General features: G+C 40.7%; 1 protein-coding gene and 1 long non-coding RNA gene across 2 annotated transcripts in view; one reads left to right on the top strand and one right to left on the bottom strand.

Moving 5' to 3' along the window:
- LOC114677679 (uncharacterized) overlaps positions 1 to 12,136 on the top strand; it is a 40,589-nt gene extending 28,453 nt beyond the window's left edge. Inside the window, exon 2 of the long non-coding RNA XR_003729084.2 lies at positions 11,427 to 12,136. This is a non-coding gene — a long non-coding RNA (uncharacterized LOC114677679). The remainder of the gene's footprint in view (positions 1 to 11,426) is intronic.
- The window catches only part of RIPOR2 (RHO family interacting cell polarization regulator 2), a 238,468-nt gene that overhangs the window by 58,336 nt on the left and 163,222 nt on the right, over positions 1 to 16,910 (bottom strand). The window contains 3 exon segments of the mRNA XM_078000913.1: positions 1,364 to 1,442; positions 2,128 to 2,283; positions 4,183 to 4,309. Of these exon segments, the coding sequence (XP_077857039.1) occupies positions 1,364 to 1,442; positions 2,128 to 2,283; positions 4,183 to 4,309 (362 nt within the window).

Raw genomic sequence — 16,910 nt, 5'->3', positions numbered from 1 at the left:
AATTTTTGTATTTTTAGTAGAGACAGGGTCTCGCCATGTTGGCCAGGCTGGTCTTGAATTCCTGACCTCGGGTGATCCACCCGCCTCGGCCTCCCAAAGTGCTGGGGATTACAGGCGTGAGTCACCACGCCCGGCCTTAAGAAGAGTCCCTGAGGCTGTGATAAGCTTTTCTCAAATTGTTTTTAAAGCCAGCTCATTTCCTGTGTGCTCACAGTATCATAGTATAATCAGTGCACTATCCTTGTATCCTCCAATTGAAGGATTTTTAAGGAACAGGAGGTCTTGGCAGAAGCCCCTGCGTTTGTTCACCGTTGTTTTCCAGGAGGGACATTTGCAGCCACTGAGGATAGTCAAGGGCATTCACCAGCTCTGAAAGCCCTGACACAAGGGGTTCCACACAGATGCAGGCAATTTATATCCTAACATCAGTAGAACATAAAAATTGTTAACATTGATAAAGCCTTGAATCTCTAAGCCTTTGAAAAGGACAACAGTATACATTTGAGCACATTTCCTACAAAAGAAAAAGATAGCAGCTATGAGTGTCTAGTTGCACCCCCTAGGAATACGTTGAGTTTTCTTGGGCTGATTTCTTGAAACAGTAAGGTATAATATCTAGAGCTGAACAAAACCATTTAAAATAGTGTAGACATTAGAACCACCTCTTCAATCACACAAGTCCTCACAGATTCATTAGAATAGAAGAAATTTGCAACATAACATGTACTTAATCTGGTCTAAGAACTCTAACTTCTCATAGTGGTTACACCTTTCAGCCTCTTTTCCCTCCCTGATTTTACTGATTATATTTTAAAAAATTGGAGACAAAGTAAAAGTTCTAGATTCCAAATTCTTTATATTAATTTTTTATATTTTTTAAAAACAGAGACAGGGTCTCACTTTATTGCCCAGGCTGGGCTCGAACTCCTGGCCTCAAGCGTTCCTCCCACCTTGGCTTCCCAAAGTGTTGGGATAACAGGCATAAGCTACTGTGCCTGGACCCAAATTCTGTATGTACTAACAATATGCTAGGAAAACTTCAACTTCTCATTTTGTTATATTATTTGGGAGGGTGGTAGAGAACATTAAAATTTTTTTTCCTGATTATAAAGTTTCATGAAGATAGACATTTAAAAAATGATCTCATAAACATGCTTGGAAAATATTGAAAAGCATTAAGTAGAACACATTAAGAAGAAAACATACCCTTCTTTTTCCTTCTAAGACATACTAGGGGATGCAGATAGTACTCTGCCCCTTGGATCTCCTCTTCTTAAACATTCCTCCCCAGCCCCATCGAGTAAAATAAGGTATTTGGCTAAAAAGAACAGTGTTAACATCCTAATGACTGGATAGTACCTACCAGGCGAGAGTTTCTTTTCATATCTTTTAACTGAGCTGTCAACTTGTCCAGCTCCGTCTGGTGAACCTCCAGATATTCACTGCAAAGATAAGACAAGATGTAATCGTAATCTCTGCGCCTGTTAAGTGGAATCTGGTGCTGTTGCTGACTTTTCCTTCTCAAAGGGGATTAAGAATTGAACCTTGCTCTGTAGTTGGGGAGGAGGCTTTGTATTTTCCCAATCTTTCAACATTTGGAAAGCTCTAGCAGTGGCACTGGATACTATCCAGCTGGGAAAGTAGAAAAGGAGAAAAAGGCTGAAAGTCGAGAAAAGAAAAACCAATGTGGGAGGCAAGGGGCAAGATGTCTGCAGAGTCAGCCCTGGCTCTGGCCTCACAGAATTCTATCTAGTCAAATAGAACAAATAGTGAATGTCCCACTGCACAGTAGGGAAGTCTTATTCTGGGTTCACAATCCCTGTAAGATATCAGGGAGGTTTCAGAACCCTCCTTCAGCAATCTCTAGAATGGATATGTCTGTCCATCATTGTTTAAGTGAAACTCAATACTGCACAGGGTTCCAGGTCTCCATCAATGTTATGAATATGATGTGGAATACCAACATATTTCCCATCTTTGGGACTTACGTCAGGCTTCCCTAATTGTGGTGCAAGAATAAAATACGTCCTACCAAAATACACATCTAAAAAATGATCTCATAAGACCAGCTTTTCTCTGACCCCTTGGGTCTTTCCTTAAAGTACATTATCAGGTTCAAGTTCTTACTCAAGTCCATTTTTCAAGGCCCGGTAGACTTCTTCCACCCTTTTAGGCTGAGGCTCTTTGGGGGGATTGTTGTTTTTGTGGCCTAAATTGTGCATTTTCTTCAGTTTGGCCTGAGGCTTCTTGAGAGCGGAGGAATTTTCAATGAAGGAGTTACACCTATGGAAAGAAAAAAAGAACAGAAGAAATTGTGAGGATTGGGCTTCCAAAAGGATTTGACCAAAGAAAAATGTCTTCTATTATTTACTTATTTGTTTTAGAGACAGTCTTCCTCTGTCATCCAGGCTGGAGTGTGGTAGTGTGATCATAGCTCACTGCAGCCTTGAACTCCCGGGCTCATGAGCTCAAGCGATCCTCAGCCTCCCAAGTAGCATGTACCACCACACCCAGCTGAATAGTTTGTTGTTGTTTTTAAAGAGAGGGGGTCTCACTTTGGTGTCCAGGGTAAAGTGCAGTGGTGTGATCATAGCTCACTGCAGCCTTGAACTCCTGGGCTTGAGTGATCCTCCTGCCTCAGCCTCCCGAGGAACTGGGACCACAGGCATGCACCAGCATGCCTGGCTAATTATTATTATTATTATTTTTTTGTAGAGATAGAATCTGGCTTCAGGCAATCCTCCTGCTGTGGCCTCTGTTTTTAAAAACTTTTTTTTTTGTAGAGATGGGGTCTTGCTATGTTGCCCAGACTGGTCTTGATCTCTTGGCTTCCAGCAATCTCTAGCATTAGACTCTCAAAGTGCTGGGATTACAGGCATGAGCCACTGCGCCTGACCAATAAATGTCTTTGTAATCATCTTGTGTTCACATTAGTGTCCTTTGCAGAAGGTAATGTTCCCAGATCTGAGCCATCCTGCATTTAGTTTCTTAGTATTAGATTTGTTAACTGCTGAAACCAGAAAGCTTTGTTGGGCAGAGGCTACCTAGAGTCAAAGTCTGGCTTCAGGGAATGTGTATTCTGAGTGAAAATGTATTGCTTTTCTAAAACATCATAGGAAGTTAAGGGCAAAGAGCTCCAGGTGGACATAATGAACAGGCAGAAGGATATAATCTAACTAAAAAAATACATGTACTATGCAATTTTAGGTACAAGTGTCTATGAAATTCAACGAGGATGTGAATAAATCCTTTTCGATAAGGGACCATAAGCATGACAAATAGCTAATTCTATATGACATTAAAATACATGTAGCTTTTTTTTAAGCTTTATTTTTAGGAAGTAAATTACTGACTAGGTATAACTTATAAAATTTCAACATCTCTAGTAGTGTCAGGGATACAGCTTGCAGCGGTAAGATGGATATCTGATAACTTAAAACCAGAGTACCGATCTGATTAGGAGATGCAGAGGCTAGGCCACTCACTGACCCAGTTATCAGCAGGAAAGCTGAGATCTCCGAGGCCGGAAGCTGCCTACTGCACCCCTCCCAGGTTAGTTATTCGTTATAATCCCCGCCATCACCGTGTGCACAACTGGGACAATACAGGTCAAACAAAGCACATGGGGACCCTCAGAGGGCAAAGACTTTTATGACAACAGAAAAACTGAAGATAAACTTGATTACATGTTGCTTATTCACTATCTGTTCTTTCTTTCTTGAGTTCCCCTAAGTCCTGGTTCAGATGAGAGGAGATTCACAAAACTAGAAAGACTCACTTTGGCAACCCTGTCTGAATGACACCTGCTCCCCAGAGTCAATCTGCAGAGGCATAGTCATTATCCACTGCACGACTTCATAGCACACATAGTCTCCAAAGTCTGAGTGCAACGGAAAATGCGCTTCAAAAAGGGGTGGAAGTAGGGGTAGTGAGAGGTCTATGCATATATCACTGGTTTGTCCTAAATCCTTAGCCATCATCCTTGCAGGAGGAATTCTAAATGATAGAAAATAAACTATAGCACTTAATTTTTGGTACATCCTTTCCATAAAAAAGATTAAAATAGTGGGTGCGGGCGCAGGGGGAGGCTGATGAGGCCGAATGCACACAGACCCTCCTCACAACATCAAAGTTCACTTCCTTGGCAAGCTGCACCCCGGGAGAGAACCACACAGTACTTGCCTGGATCGCCTTTCCTGGAGGCCGCTGAAACCCGCAAAGGACTGGCTTCTAATGATCCCATTGGGCCCTCCAGGCGAAAAAGACTGGGATCCTACCAACATGATTTCCGGGAGTCTGGTCGGTAGTCCTAGAAGACAGTGGAAAGATCATGACAATTTACAGGCAGGTTCAGACAGAAGATGTACTAAGCTTGTCAATAATGATAAAGGCTGTAAAGTAAGCCATGAGACTGTTAAGTGCTTGTGAGGTTCTTTATTATGGAGTGTCCTGAAGACAAAGGGCTCAACTCTCAAAAGAATAAAAAAGATACCTATCTACCTAGATGAAAATAAATATAGCCGGGGCGCAGCAGCTCACGCCTGTAATCCCAGCACTTTGGGAGGCCGAGGCGGGTGGATCACCTGAGGTCAGGAGTTCAAGACCAGCCTGGCCAACCTGGTGAAACCCCGTCTCTACTAAAAATACAAAATTAGCCGGGCGTGGTGGCACATGCCTGTAATCCTAACTACTCGGGAGGCTGAGGCAGGAGAATGGCTTGAACCTGGAAGGCGAAGGTTGCGGTGAGCCGAGATCGCCCTACTACACTCCAGCCTGGGCAAAAAGAGCAAAACTCTGTCTAAAAAAAAAAAGTAAATATAAATTATACAAAACTACAAAACTGCCCATCACTCTAGGTTTCCTTCAAGATTTTTTTTTTAAACAAGGTTCAACCACAGTCCTCAAAAACATGAAAACTGTTGCAACATTAACCTCCATTCGACAATAAAAACACACAAATAGGCCAAGTCAAAGTTTCAGATAAATCATGCATCGAACTGAAAACACAGTCAAGTCTTAAGGCGGAATTCTACACCTAGGGGTCATAAGGCTAAAACACTAGGTTTCTTTAGTGATGAACTTACTAAACTAGCTCTCCCTTTCTATCTTTAAGAATATTCTGAAAGGTAAGATTGTGCCACTACTATGACAGTGCAAAGTAAGAAGGGTAAAGGGAGTGCTCACAAAAGAAGTGATAATCTAGGTTAGATAAGAACACAAGGGCCAGGGGAAGGTAAGAGGAAAATACAGCAGAAAGCGCACAACCTGTATTTCAGTCGTTTGCTTGGCTTTTGTGAGGACTTACCACAACAGACCAAGAAGCATTGTCAAAACACAACTTCAGCTGAACAGAAGCCCGGGGCTAGTTCCCCCAAAGGATGCCCCTGGAACTGTTAGGTAATTCTATTCCTTTTAGATCAGGAGTCAAAGCACATACCATTGTCTTAGCAGGTGACTTCAATCCAGAGAGGGGGACAGGCCAGCAGGAAAAAGGGGAAATAGTTACGGCCCAGATTGAAGACTCCAAAGTGGGCAGACACCAAATCGGTAGGTTTGCAGAGTGTCGACAACTGCCCTTTAAAGACTCAATGAAAAAGAAAGAAAAGCTAAAAAACAACAGCGGCAGAACTCTCTGGTAGTACATCCAGATGTAATGGAAAGACCAATTTCACCAGACCTTCCTCAAAGCTGAGCGAAGCAGCTCAGGAAGGAAGGCAGTTTGAGCGAGTTACTTCCCCAGAGACAGAAGGACAAACAGACCCCTCCCCCATGCTACTGCAGGTTTTTAAATCCCCTCCCTCCCTCTCCAGGAGAGAGCAGCCCTGGAATTTGTATGCATTCTTGCGAGGTACAGGTGCTGACTCACTTGGCTACAGGTCTGGCAATTGGTTGCTCTTTCATCCGGGTGAGATGCAAATCCCACACTAGCTGGGGAGGAGCAGCTTACATTTTAGGGCATTCTCCAGAATTTTAGAAATAATGAAGAAGTATGAGCAGTAAAAGTAATAAGTAGGGCACAAATGGTTAGACAAAATGCAGGTGCAGATAAGGTTCTCTCTGGTTACTTCTCCCCAGCCTCAAGGCTCAAAAAACTCCTAATTCTGTTATAAATAATTTTTTGATACCACAAGGAAATAGCATTTGAACATGAATTTAATTTTCTCAGCAAGGCAATTTTTACTTCTATAGAAGGGTGCAACTTGCGAATGGAGTAATGGTGAGAGCACACCTGGACAGGGGAGGGGCAGGAGTTCTTATTCCTGATGCAGGGCCCTACTGCTGTGTCATTCCCCTATTGGCTAGGGTTGGACTGCACAGTCTAAGCCACTTCTGATTGACTGTTTTAAAGAGAGTAAGGGTATGAGCCAGAGTGGTGGGGTGGGTAGTTTGGCAGGAGGGATGGTTAGAAACAGGTAACTAAAGGTGACTTAGGTCACAGCAGGTGACCAGGTGTGACTCAAGTCAAACAGGTGACCAGGATGAGTCAGGACGGAGCAGGTGACCAGGGGAACAAATGTGAACTACTGATTAGGACTGGTGGTAAAGCTATTTACTGAAACTAGGAGCAAGGAGAGAAAGAAAACCAGAAGGTTAAACTTTAAAATGGAGAATCAAAGAATAAGAGAGCTGAACACACTGACATACTGATTCTTCAAAGAGAAACTTGGGGTTCACTATATTTAACAATTCCTTTAAATCCTTAATGAGGTTCTCCTCCGTGCTCTCTGCTGGTTACTAAGAAATCTGTCTACATTTCTTTGAGGGGACCTTTCTTAGGTTCATAAAGCATGCCTGTGGTATCACTGTATACCATGCAAACTTCTAATAAACTATAGTGCTTTCTTGATATTTCTGTTCTTTCTGTACTCAATTTGACAACCAAGCACCCACCTTAATGTCTCAATTTGGCAAATTTTAGTATTCTATCTTATTTTGTAAATTATTGTTCAATATATCTATTGTATCACAGACACTCTTTGATCAAAGGAAAAAACTTAGAGTATTTGAAATATTTAACTGTATAGTTATCTCATACCTCCTAGAAATTATATTTTTCAAGCCAATTTCCCCCCCCTTATCCATTGGATCACTGTAGTTTAAATTACTGATGGCTGGCTCCTATCCCCAGGCACTGTTTAATTAATATGGGGTATCACCTGGGTATGGGGAGGTGTGTAAAGTCCCCAGGTGATTCTGATGTTCATCAGTGTTTGGGAGCCACTGACTTCAGAGTTTTGATTGAACAATCAGTTGCACTAGTGATAGGCAGAAAAAAGAGGAAAGAAAAGAAAAATACCAAGTTCATTGCAAATTTAAGACTTCTGTTAAAATAATCTGCTACAATTAATCAATTCCAACTCTTTCACTAAATGAATTAAACACTGGAGAGTAAAACATATGTACCAGATTGTAAAATAATTTTCCTTCTTCCTCATTTTTTGTAACAGGTGAACAAGGTTCTCAAAATCAGAACAAATGTCTGTCCAGGATCCTAAGATTGTCAAATGCTTTGGGAGGGGGAATAATGCTCAGAAACTTTTCATTAAATTTATGGTTGGGCACAGTGGCTCATGCTTGTAATCCCAGCACTTTGGGAGGCCGAGGTGGGTGGATCATCTGAGGTCAGGAGTTCGAGACCAGCCTGACCAACATGGTGGAACCACCCCCCCCCCCCCCCCACCCCGTCTCTACTGAAAATACAAAAATTAGCCGGGGGGCGTGGTGACTGGTTGCCTGTAATCCCAGCTATTGAGATTACAGAGGCTGAGGCAGCAGAATCGCTTGAACCTGGGAGGTGGCGGCTGCCGTGAGACAAGACCACGCCACTGCACTTCAGCCTGGTGACAGTGTGAGACTCTATCTCAAAATAAATAAATAAATAATCAAGAAATTTTCACTAAATTTACATTTGGAACTGCGGCCACTAGGAATGTGACTGGGGTGAGCAGTTTTGTTTTGTTTTGCCTTTGTTGTCTTAGAAATGATCATTATCTATCAGGAAAGAATTTGGCCCAGAGCTGGTTTAGGCTGAGATCTCTCTGTCTTGACATCAGTTCCCCTAAAAGGTGACACATGGCCTAAGGAGAGTCATAAAACAAGCATGCACACACACAAAGTCTGGCTCTGGACGAAATAAAAGGAGGAGGTTGGGGTAGGGTAGTGTAGAAGGTATTAGGGACAAAAGTATACAAAACACTCCCTTCCCCAGACCTCCCAAGTCTGATGGAAGGGTGGTAGTTCTTTGCTACTATTCTTCCAGCTTCCCCAGCTCTTCTCCAGTTGCAACTGATCTTGCACCTCTTCGTTATCAACTGTCATTCTATTGACCAGTCCACTCCTACCTCTTAGCGCCTTATATCTTTAGGTTGTTCCCTGGCTTCCTAGAAGTCCCAAAGACCTGGTCTGTCCCCAGCTTTCAGCAAAACTGCCTCTAAAATTTTCAGGTTTGAAGGATTTCATTGCCCCTGCCAGAGTAATCTGCATTTTAATAGCCGGTGCTCCACTGAACCAAAAGCCTTAACCTAAAGAAAGGACTACAGTAGAATTGCAGTATTACTGCTGGTAGGGATGTAAAGTGGAATTAAATTTTTGAAGAACAATTTGGCAGTATCTGTTTAAGCTGCAAAACATACTAATCCTTTAACGGGACACTTCTTTGATAGCTCTTCCAGGGAAATACCCAAATGCATGAAGAGGCATATACAGGGATATTCATCACAGGCAATGTTAATAGTAATGGAAAAATAGGAAATGATATAAATGTTAGTCATTACAGGAATGGTTGACACTCAAAATTATGGGAGAGAACATTATGTAGCAGTTAAAAACAACATGGCCACATAGAAAGATCCTCAGGATAAATTGCAGAATGAAACAGAGTGTGATAGCAGGAATGCTAAAAACAAAACTATATAAAACTACGAACACAAATAGAAAAGTTCTGAAAGTATACAGAGTCTATGGAGAGGTGGGATTGAGTGGTAGTCAGAAACATTTTAATTTTTTCTGTATTGTATTTTTATACAGAAAATGTATTTGTGTATTATTCGTATAATGTAAAATTCTGTTTTGAAATTGCAGACATTTGGAGTTGCCTAGAAATGGAAGTGAAGGGGAGACAGAGCTCATAAACAAGATCATATAACTGTTGAGTAATAACTGTATTTATGTAATTGTTTATATTTATCAGCCTTGCAGAGGAGATATACAATTGCCAAGAAATATTGTATAGGCTTTATAAATTCTGATTACATCAGAACTATTTAGATTTCCTGATGAAGTCCTTATTATGAGTTCTGAGCTATGTAACAAGTTCGATATTTTTGTCTGCAAAACATTTAGAGCTGGGCTTGTACTCCTGGTAACATGCACTATACCTGATATATACCCGATATATACTCTGTGTTCACCAGTTCACCAGATGCCATATCTATTAAGCAAGAAATCCCACATAAAACACAACTCAGGCCAGGTGCGGTGGCTCACGCCTGTGATCCCAGCACTTTGGGAGGCCGAGGCAGGTGGATCATGAGATCAGGAGTTTGAGACCAGATTGGCCAACATAGTGAAACCCTGTCTCCACTAAAAGTACAAAAAAATTAGCTGGGCGTGGTGGTGGGTGCCTGTAATCCCAGCTGCTCAGGAGGCTGAGGCAGGAGAATTGCTTGAACCTGGGAGGCAGAGGTTGCAGTGAGCCGAGATCACACCATTGCACTCCAGCCTGGGCGGCTGGGGCTTTGAAAAATGTTTCCAGTCTCTAAGTTATTGACGTCTCACCTGTTCTTTTAGAAAATTCCAGCATAACTAACATTCATTTTTGTGCATTAAATCCCAGAAAGGACTCAAATCCTAGGCAAACGGTGAGGCTGCTATGGTTTGCTCTTCACTTGGCTTTGTTGCAGGAGGCCCTGGCTGTCATACTAGGTTGCCACCCGTGCCCTGCCATTTCTATAACCAATGAGAACAACACAACAGGGTCTTTCTGGAAGGAATCCCAAGCACCTTTACTAAGGGTTGAACAAATCCTACCATTCCCAGCTGAGCCTCTAGGCGCAGAACCCTGAAAGCCACAGCTGTTTCTCTTCCCGATTTCTTCATACAATGAAAACCACTGCCTTCTCTCTTGACTATGCAGTGTTAAGTTCCAATTAAACACATATCAGGGTCTTTTGAAATTATAGTAAGTATAAGATTTTATATGTTCTTACATGAATGCTGTGATACAGGTACACTGGGCTTTGGTGGATGCTATGAGCAACCGCCTGACCCAAACATCTTGTGTCTATTTAAATTAGAAGGTAGCTCATCAAATCAGCAGGCGGTTTTTGGACAAGAACACTGAATCTGAAGATAGAAGGGGGCTGAAGCAGATAAAAAGAGAACAAGGGATTTCCCCTCACCCATCAGGTCTCGGGCTCTGATTGGACCAGAAATAAAGGGTGGAATATGATTGCAGTTCAGGGGAAGAATTTGCAGCTCCTTGGAGAGCTTGGAGATAACCTGTCTACTAAGAATAAAGGACAGGAATCAATCTTGGAGGGCTGCTTGGAGGATGGGTGATGAAGGACATCCGTCATGTAGCAGGCCTGTGCAGTAGGCCCTCAAGTGCAGCTCATGGTAGTACCCCCAGTAGAAGTATAAAAGTGATGGGAAAATGTTTGGAACGTCTGGTCTAGGTGATGGTTCTACTTCTCCCTATATTTTTATGAACTGGCATTCTGGCTTATGTTTTCATGTGTGTTTGATTAGCTTGAGTTAGCAAGCCTCTCTCTTCAGATTTCAACAATTTCACCAGGAGACGGGTAAGGCTAGGTATGCTAAAGTAAGAATCCTGATTGCCAGGCCAATGGCTGACCTCCTTTCAACATCTGCCAGGTGTGAATCTTCAAACTCACTTGTTCAGAGTAGAAGTGCTGGAGGCATTGATTAACCTGTAAGGCAACTGGGCAAAGTCAGCTAGAAGGAATGCTAGTTAATTGTTAGAGTTAAGAATACTGAGACTCATTAAAGAAAATACGATTCAGTAGGTTATTTTTAGTTTTTACAAGCACAAAAGCACTCTCTCATATTAGGAAAACACAGAAAAGTAGAAAGAAGGCAGTGTAGGGAGCAGAGAAGAACCATACTGTTTGTACCATACAAAAACAACCACCGGGGGAATTTTGTTCTGTTAAATTTTCTCCAGCTCTTCCCTTCTCATATAAAGCATAATAATTTGAGCATATTGCATGCAAAATTTTGTATCCTGCTTTTTCTATCGGATTCTTTTTTTAGAGCTATGCCGAGGGGGCTATAAATTAGCTTTTTAACAAAGCTATCTTTAAAAGGATACTCAAGTCTACCCCATATTCCATGTGCTCCTTTGAATAATAAGAGGAAAACCAACCAGTCCACATTAAATGTGCCTTTTATTTCTGATTTTTCAGATATGGCAGTTTGGCCAGAAGCAAAAGAAAACTCCTGCAAGGATGAGACCAGGGCTTTTCTATGAGAAGCAAGAGACCACGTGATCATCTGTTCCTGCTTGAGTTGCAGGACATCAAACATCATGAAATTAAAACAACAAAAATACAATAGCTAGATGCTACTGTCTTAACCCTTATGGTGTTTTCCTTTTTAAAAAATTTAACCAAATCTTCTATCGAATTAAGAATACAAACAGGCAATTCTGAGAGAGCCTTACTGATAGAAAATATGAGAGACATCTGTGATTTCTGAATGACATGAGTAAGGATATCTCAATTCTCACCAAGGCATTTCTCATGGGGGCCAAACGTCAACTTCGAAACCCATAGTTGTCACAGTTACAAAGCTATGCCATCTCCATAAGCTAGACTGAGACCAACCCCTCTGAGACAAGACAATTGACCCATAGATCAGTTGGCTGTAGCTGGGGTGACATGCTGGCAAAAGTAAAAAATTCCACAATCAATTTAAGTGTTTGCCTAAGGCCAGGGACAGGAGCAGGCAAGGAAGCAGGGAAAACTTTTGGGGGTGGTGGAAGTGTTCTAAAACCAAATCATGGTGATGGTAGCACAAATGTATAAATTTACTAAAACTCAAACTGTCCACTTAAGATGAGTAAATTTTATGGTATGTGAATTGTACATCAATAAAGCTGTTTAAAAAAAATCACTACCAATTTCTAGAAAAAGTCATCATTCCTTCTGCAAGAGGAAGTGCCAAGAAATCAGGACTTGGAAAAGCTGAATCAGTAAGCAACCAGCTGAGAGTTGCTTTCGTGATTTGATCCTGTCTCCCAGTGAGGCTTCATAAGATGTAACACCTGCCCTCATTGCACTTTCTGAGTCATTTCTTCATGCCAGATTTAGGTTCTTCCTTTCTTTTTCCCCTAACAATGCCATCCTGTTTATGCTCCCCCACATCTTGGTCAAGAGCAGATGTATAATTGAGTTGTCTGAAAGAGGCATGTGGGCCAGATGTAAATAGCCTGCTATGCAAAATGATTATTTAAGATGAATACTAAAAATAGGTGTCTGCTTATTATATGGTTACAAGGTACCTATTACAGAGCAGTTGACTAATCTTTTTTAAAAAGTAAATATATTTATGTCATTGGCCTTGAAAAAATATGGCTGCTTTAAAATAAAGCAACGCTAATATTTGCTTCTCGGTTGTCAACACTGTTTGTCAGCCCAGTGATGAATGCATGCGTGATACACTGCTTGACTAAGACAACTGATGTGAATGCATGAAAAAAAAGTGTAGACCAACTCAACAGAGCCTCACTCCTCAGCAAGGCGATGGAAGAACCAAGACCAGGTGTTCTAACTGGCCTCTTGGGCAAGTCCTAAACTCAGCCTCAGACTGTATCTGTAAAAGAAGTAATTCCTCCCCATTTTAACAGGCAAGCATTGTAAGGTTCAATTGAGATCAAAGTTTCATCCAATCTAACAATCACAAGACTACTTGGTCATGTGGACTGACTTTCCACCGTCTCTGTAGATGGCTGGATTTCTGCTTTAAAACACAGAGAAAACGACGAAGTGCTTTACAAAAGGCAAAGTGCTTGAGAAACCACAGATTACTATAATGAATACTTAGTTTTAACTCACTTGAAAAAAAGAGACTTAATTTTCAGAATCTCTGGAAAGTGATATGATAATTTTCTTTCCATGTTTTCTAAGACTCCATCAATCAACATAATTTTTAAGTATATATTATACGCTCAGCACTGGCAGGATACTACGTGTTGTCCAATATCCAAAGACAACCTAAGACTGAGCTCTGCTTTTAAAATTTTTAACAATTGAAGATAACGTGACTATACATAAAGCAGATTGGAGACAATTTTTGATGTAAGAAATAACAGTGTAAAATTTTAAGTGGTACCTATTTCTGTTTTTGTTTTGTTTTTTTGAGACAGAGTCTTGCTCTGTTGCCTAGGCTGGAGGACTGGAGTGCAATGACTCAATCACAGCTCACTGCAGCCTCAATCTCCTGGGCTCAAGCAATCCTCCTGCCTCAGCCTCCCGAGTAGCTGGGACTACTGGCATGTGCCTCCACACCCAGCTAATCTTTTTGATTTTTAGTAAAGACGAGGCGTTGCTATGCTGGTCAGGCTGGTCTTAAACTCCTGGGCTCAAGCGATCCTCCTGCCTCGGCCTCCCAAAGTGTGAGAACTTCAGGTGTGAGCCACTGTGTCCGGTCAAAGTGGTACCTTTCTTAATCTTCCAAGGAAAGCAACACAGCAGAGACAATAAGAATGTGGAATCCAGAGTCAGACACATCTGCATTCAGTTTGGGTTCTACAGCTACAGCTGTTTGAAATTCTGCACATTATTTAACTTCTCTGAATCCCAGTTTTCTCATTTATATAAAAGGATTAACATTTCAGAGGATTTTCGTGAGGTGCAAATGAGATAATACACACAAGACCTGGTATGTAGTAGGTGTTTAATAAGCCTAGCTGTTAATAATAATTTAAATAATAAGGAGTTTTATCAAAAAAGAGGGAGATACATAAGACAGGAATAGCCAGGCAAGTTTAGGTAATGCTAAGGAAGCTAGAAACTAGCATCTTTTCGAAGACAGAAATTTTTAGGTAATTAAAAAGCATAGATTGATAAGGACTATAAATATGGGTACCTGGGATGTGCAGTTCGAAAGTCAATTTTACAAAAAAGATTTTGATTTTGAAATAATTTGAAGCTTACAGAAAAGTTGCAGGAAAAGTACAGAAAGTTCTCATCTACCCTTCACCCAGATTCATTCATCGACATCTGCCACATTTTACTTTGTCATTCCTCCTCCAAATACACACACACGCACATTATTTTTTCCCAAATCCTATGAGAGTAATTTGCACATATGTATTTATATACATTTCCTCCCCCACACTGAGTAATTTGCAGATGTGATGCAAATTTACTCTTAAATACTTCAATGTGTATTTCCTAAAATCACAGACATTTGCTGACATTTCATTGACTATCATAGTCTAATTATCAATATCAGGAAATGTAACATCAATACAATACTATTATCTCATGTACAGACCTTACTCCAATTTCATCAATTGTCCCGATAACGTTCCATGTACTGTCCCTCCTCCCCGCATTCCAGGAGCCAAACCAGGATCAGATGCTCCCTGTTTTGTCATGAGTCTGTCCTTTAATCTGGGACAGTTTCTTGGTGATTCTTTGTCTTTGACATTGACATTTTAATGGAATTCAGGCCAGTTGTTTTGTACACTGGCCCTTAATTTGGGTTTGTTTGCTGTTTTCTTGTGAGAAAGAGTCAGACTATGCATTTTTAGCAGTGATACCACATAAGTGATACTGTCCTTCTCAAGGCATTGCATCAGAGGCTCAAGGAGTTGCTTGGTGCCATTACTGGTGATGTTAACTTTGATCAGTTGGTTAAAGTGTTGTTGGCCAGTTTCTCCTATGGAAAGTTACTATCTTTGCCTTTGTAATTGATGTGTAGTTGATAAGGAGGTACCTTGAGGCTGTACAAATATCTTGCTTCTTTAACCCAGGAGTTTTAGCATCCATTGATGACTCCTGCCCAAATCAATTATTCTTATAATAATGGCAAAATGGTACTCTTTAAACTCGATCATTTCTTCTACTGTAAAGACAGAGCTTTTTCTAATCCTTTTATTCATTCATTTATTTCTTTATTGTCATTGTATGGACTCACGGATTCTTATTTTACTCAATGGATTACAATCCATTACTATCATTTGATGCAAAAGCCAACTGTTTTCTAGAAGCATTTTCTGAGCACCACGGCCAGAGGGATCTCACATCGTGAACCTCAAAACTTTGAATTACTGATGGGGGAATTAACATATTCAGGGCCTTGCTTGTATTTTAGTTATTTTCCCGAATGTCTTCTCTCTTTAACCAAGCTACACCCATCTTGAGAGGGGGTACCAGCTGTCTTTTGAAACTTCTCTGATGCTTGGTACGGGGAAAGATACCAAAAGCATTGGCTCTGCAGCCAGGGTGATCCAGGCTTCACCCAAGTCACCTGCTCTCTCTAAGCCCTACTTTTTCTTATGAATAAATTGATGATCATACCTAAGTCACCAAGGGTGTTTTGAAGAGAAAATGAGATAACATATGTAAAAGACTTCATGTGGAATAATGGTCTTTTCTACTAACTAGGACTTGCAATTTGAGAGAGATGTGACTTTTATCAAATGGAATGTGCTAATAATAAACCCATGCACATTTCACAGGTGAAGAAATACATAGAGATGAAGTAATTTGACATTACTGCTCTCCCTTTCCTCTCTTTTATTCCTCTTCAAAGCAATGATAGCAAAGTACGTTGAAGCTTTTTTAAGGGTCTGGCTGAGTCATTTGAAGAGTAAAGAAGAAATGTTAATAGCATTTCTATTCACTGGGACAGTCAATTGTAGGAACTTCTGGATAATTGACACCATTTTAGCCCTGGGGAAAAATGACAACTATTTCTTCTCCTTTTCTGGTGGATTACATAAATGCAGGGAGTAGCAGCTGGCCTCACGATAATTAGAAGAGAAATGATTCAGGGCATAAAACTTGCTTAAGTCTAATGAGGGGTTGGGTTGATTTTGACTAATGTTGTCATAACTCATTTTAAAATGCAAAGTCTAGAACACTTGTAGACCTTCATTTGGTGCACACTACATGTCAAACCAGGACCAACTGTTTCCTTATTAGACAGAAAAAGCATTTTACACTTAAATGAAGGCTGATGCTATTTGTAATAATAAGTACATTTAGCTATTAAAAAAAACCCAGCAAAACCCATGTATATCAAAAAAGGAACATCTCTTGGGACCATGATCTTCAGAGACAGCTTGGCTGATCCTGCTGAGAGAAAAACACACCCAGCAAGGATCCTCATTTTTTGATCACCAGGTTAAAAAAAACACTGCCATATAGAAGAAAATGGCCCCATTCCTGGTATTATCAGCTCCTTCAGGCATATTTGCATGCAGCCTGTTTTCCCTAGAGCTTGGCAACTCATTTCTAGCTAATAGCGATTACTGCTTCTTTCCTTCAGAACAGCATCAAAATGATACTGACATCCTCGCTTCTCTTGGTATTTGACTTTACTGAAATTACCATTTTTATAAGCTAATATTTTTTATTGTTCTCATTACAACCAAGCTACATCTTTGGGAATCCTAAAAAGAAAAAGCCACTAGGTTTCAGGAGAATGTACCCAACAGTGTGCTGGAAGTATAATTACACACCATGTGCTTGTTTCCTTTGCCCAACATGTGCAATTAATGCTGGTGTTTATTAATGGGCATGAGGGTCCAGGAGGAAATTGAACTGAGCCTTATAAATAAAGCTACACGCTGTATTTCATCTCAGAGAAAAGATAAGAAATTATCTTAAATGAAAGCATTTCAGATGTGGCTTACATAATCACACTAATAGATTTTT

The sequence above is a fragment of the Macaca mulatta genome, chromosome 4 (assembly GCF_049350105.2).
Source record: "Macaca mulatta isolate MMU2019108-1 chromosome 4, T2T-MMU8v2.0, whole genome shotgun sequence".
NCBI classification, from domain to species: Eukaryota; Metazoa; Chordata; class Mammalia; order Primates; family Cercopithecidae; genus Macaca; species Macaca mulatta.
Note: the sequence above shows the minus strand (reverse complement) of the source record. Positions and strands in the feature narration are given on the sequence as shown.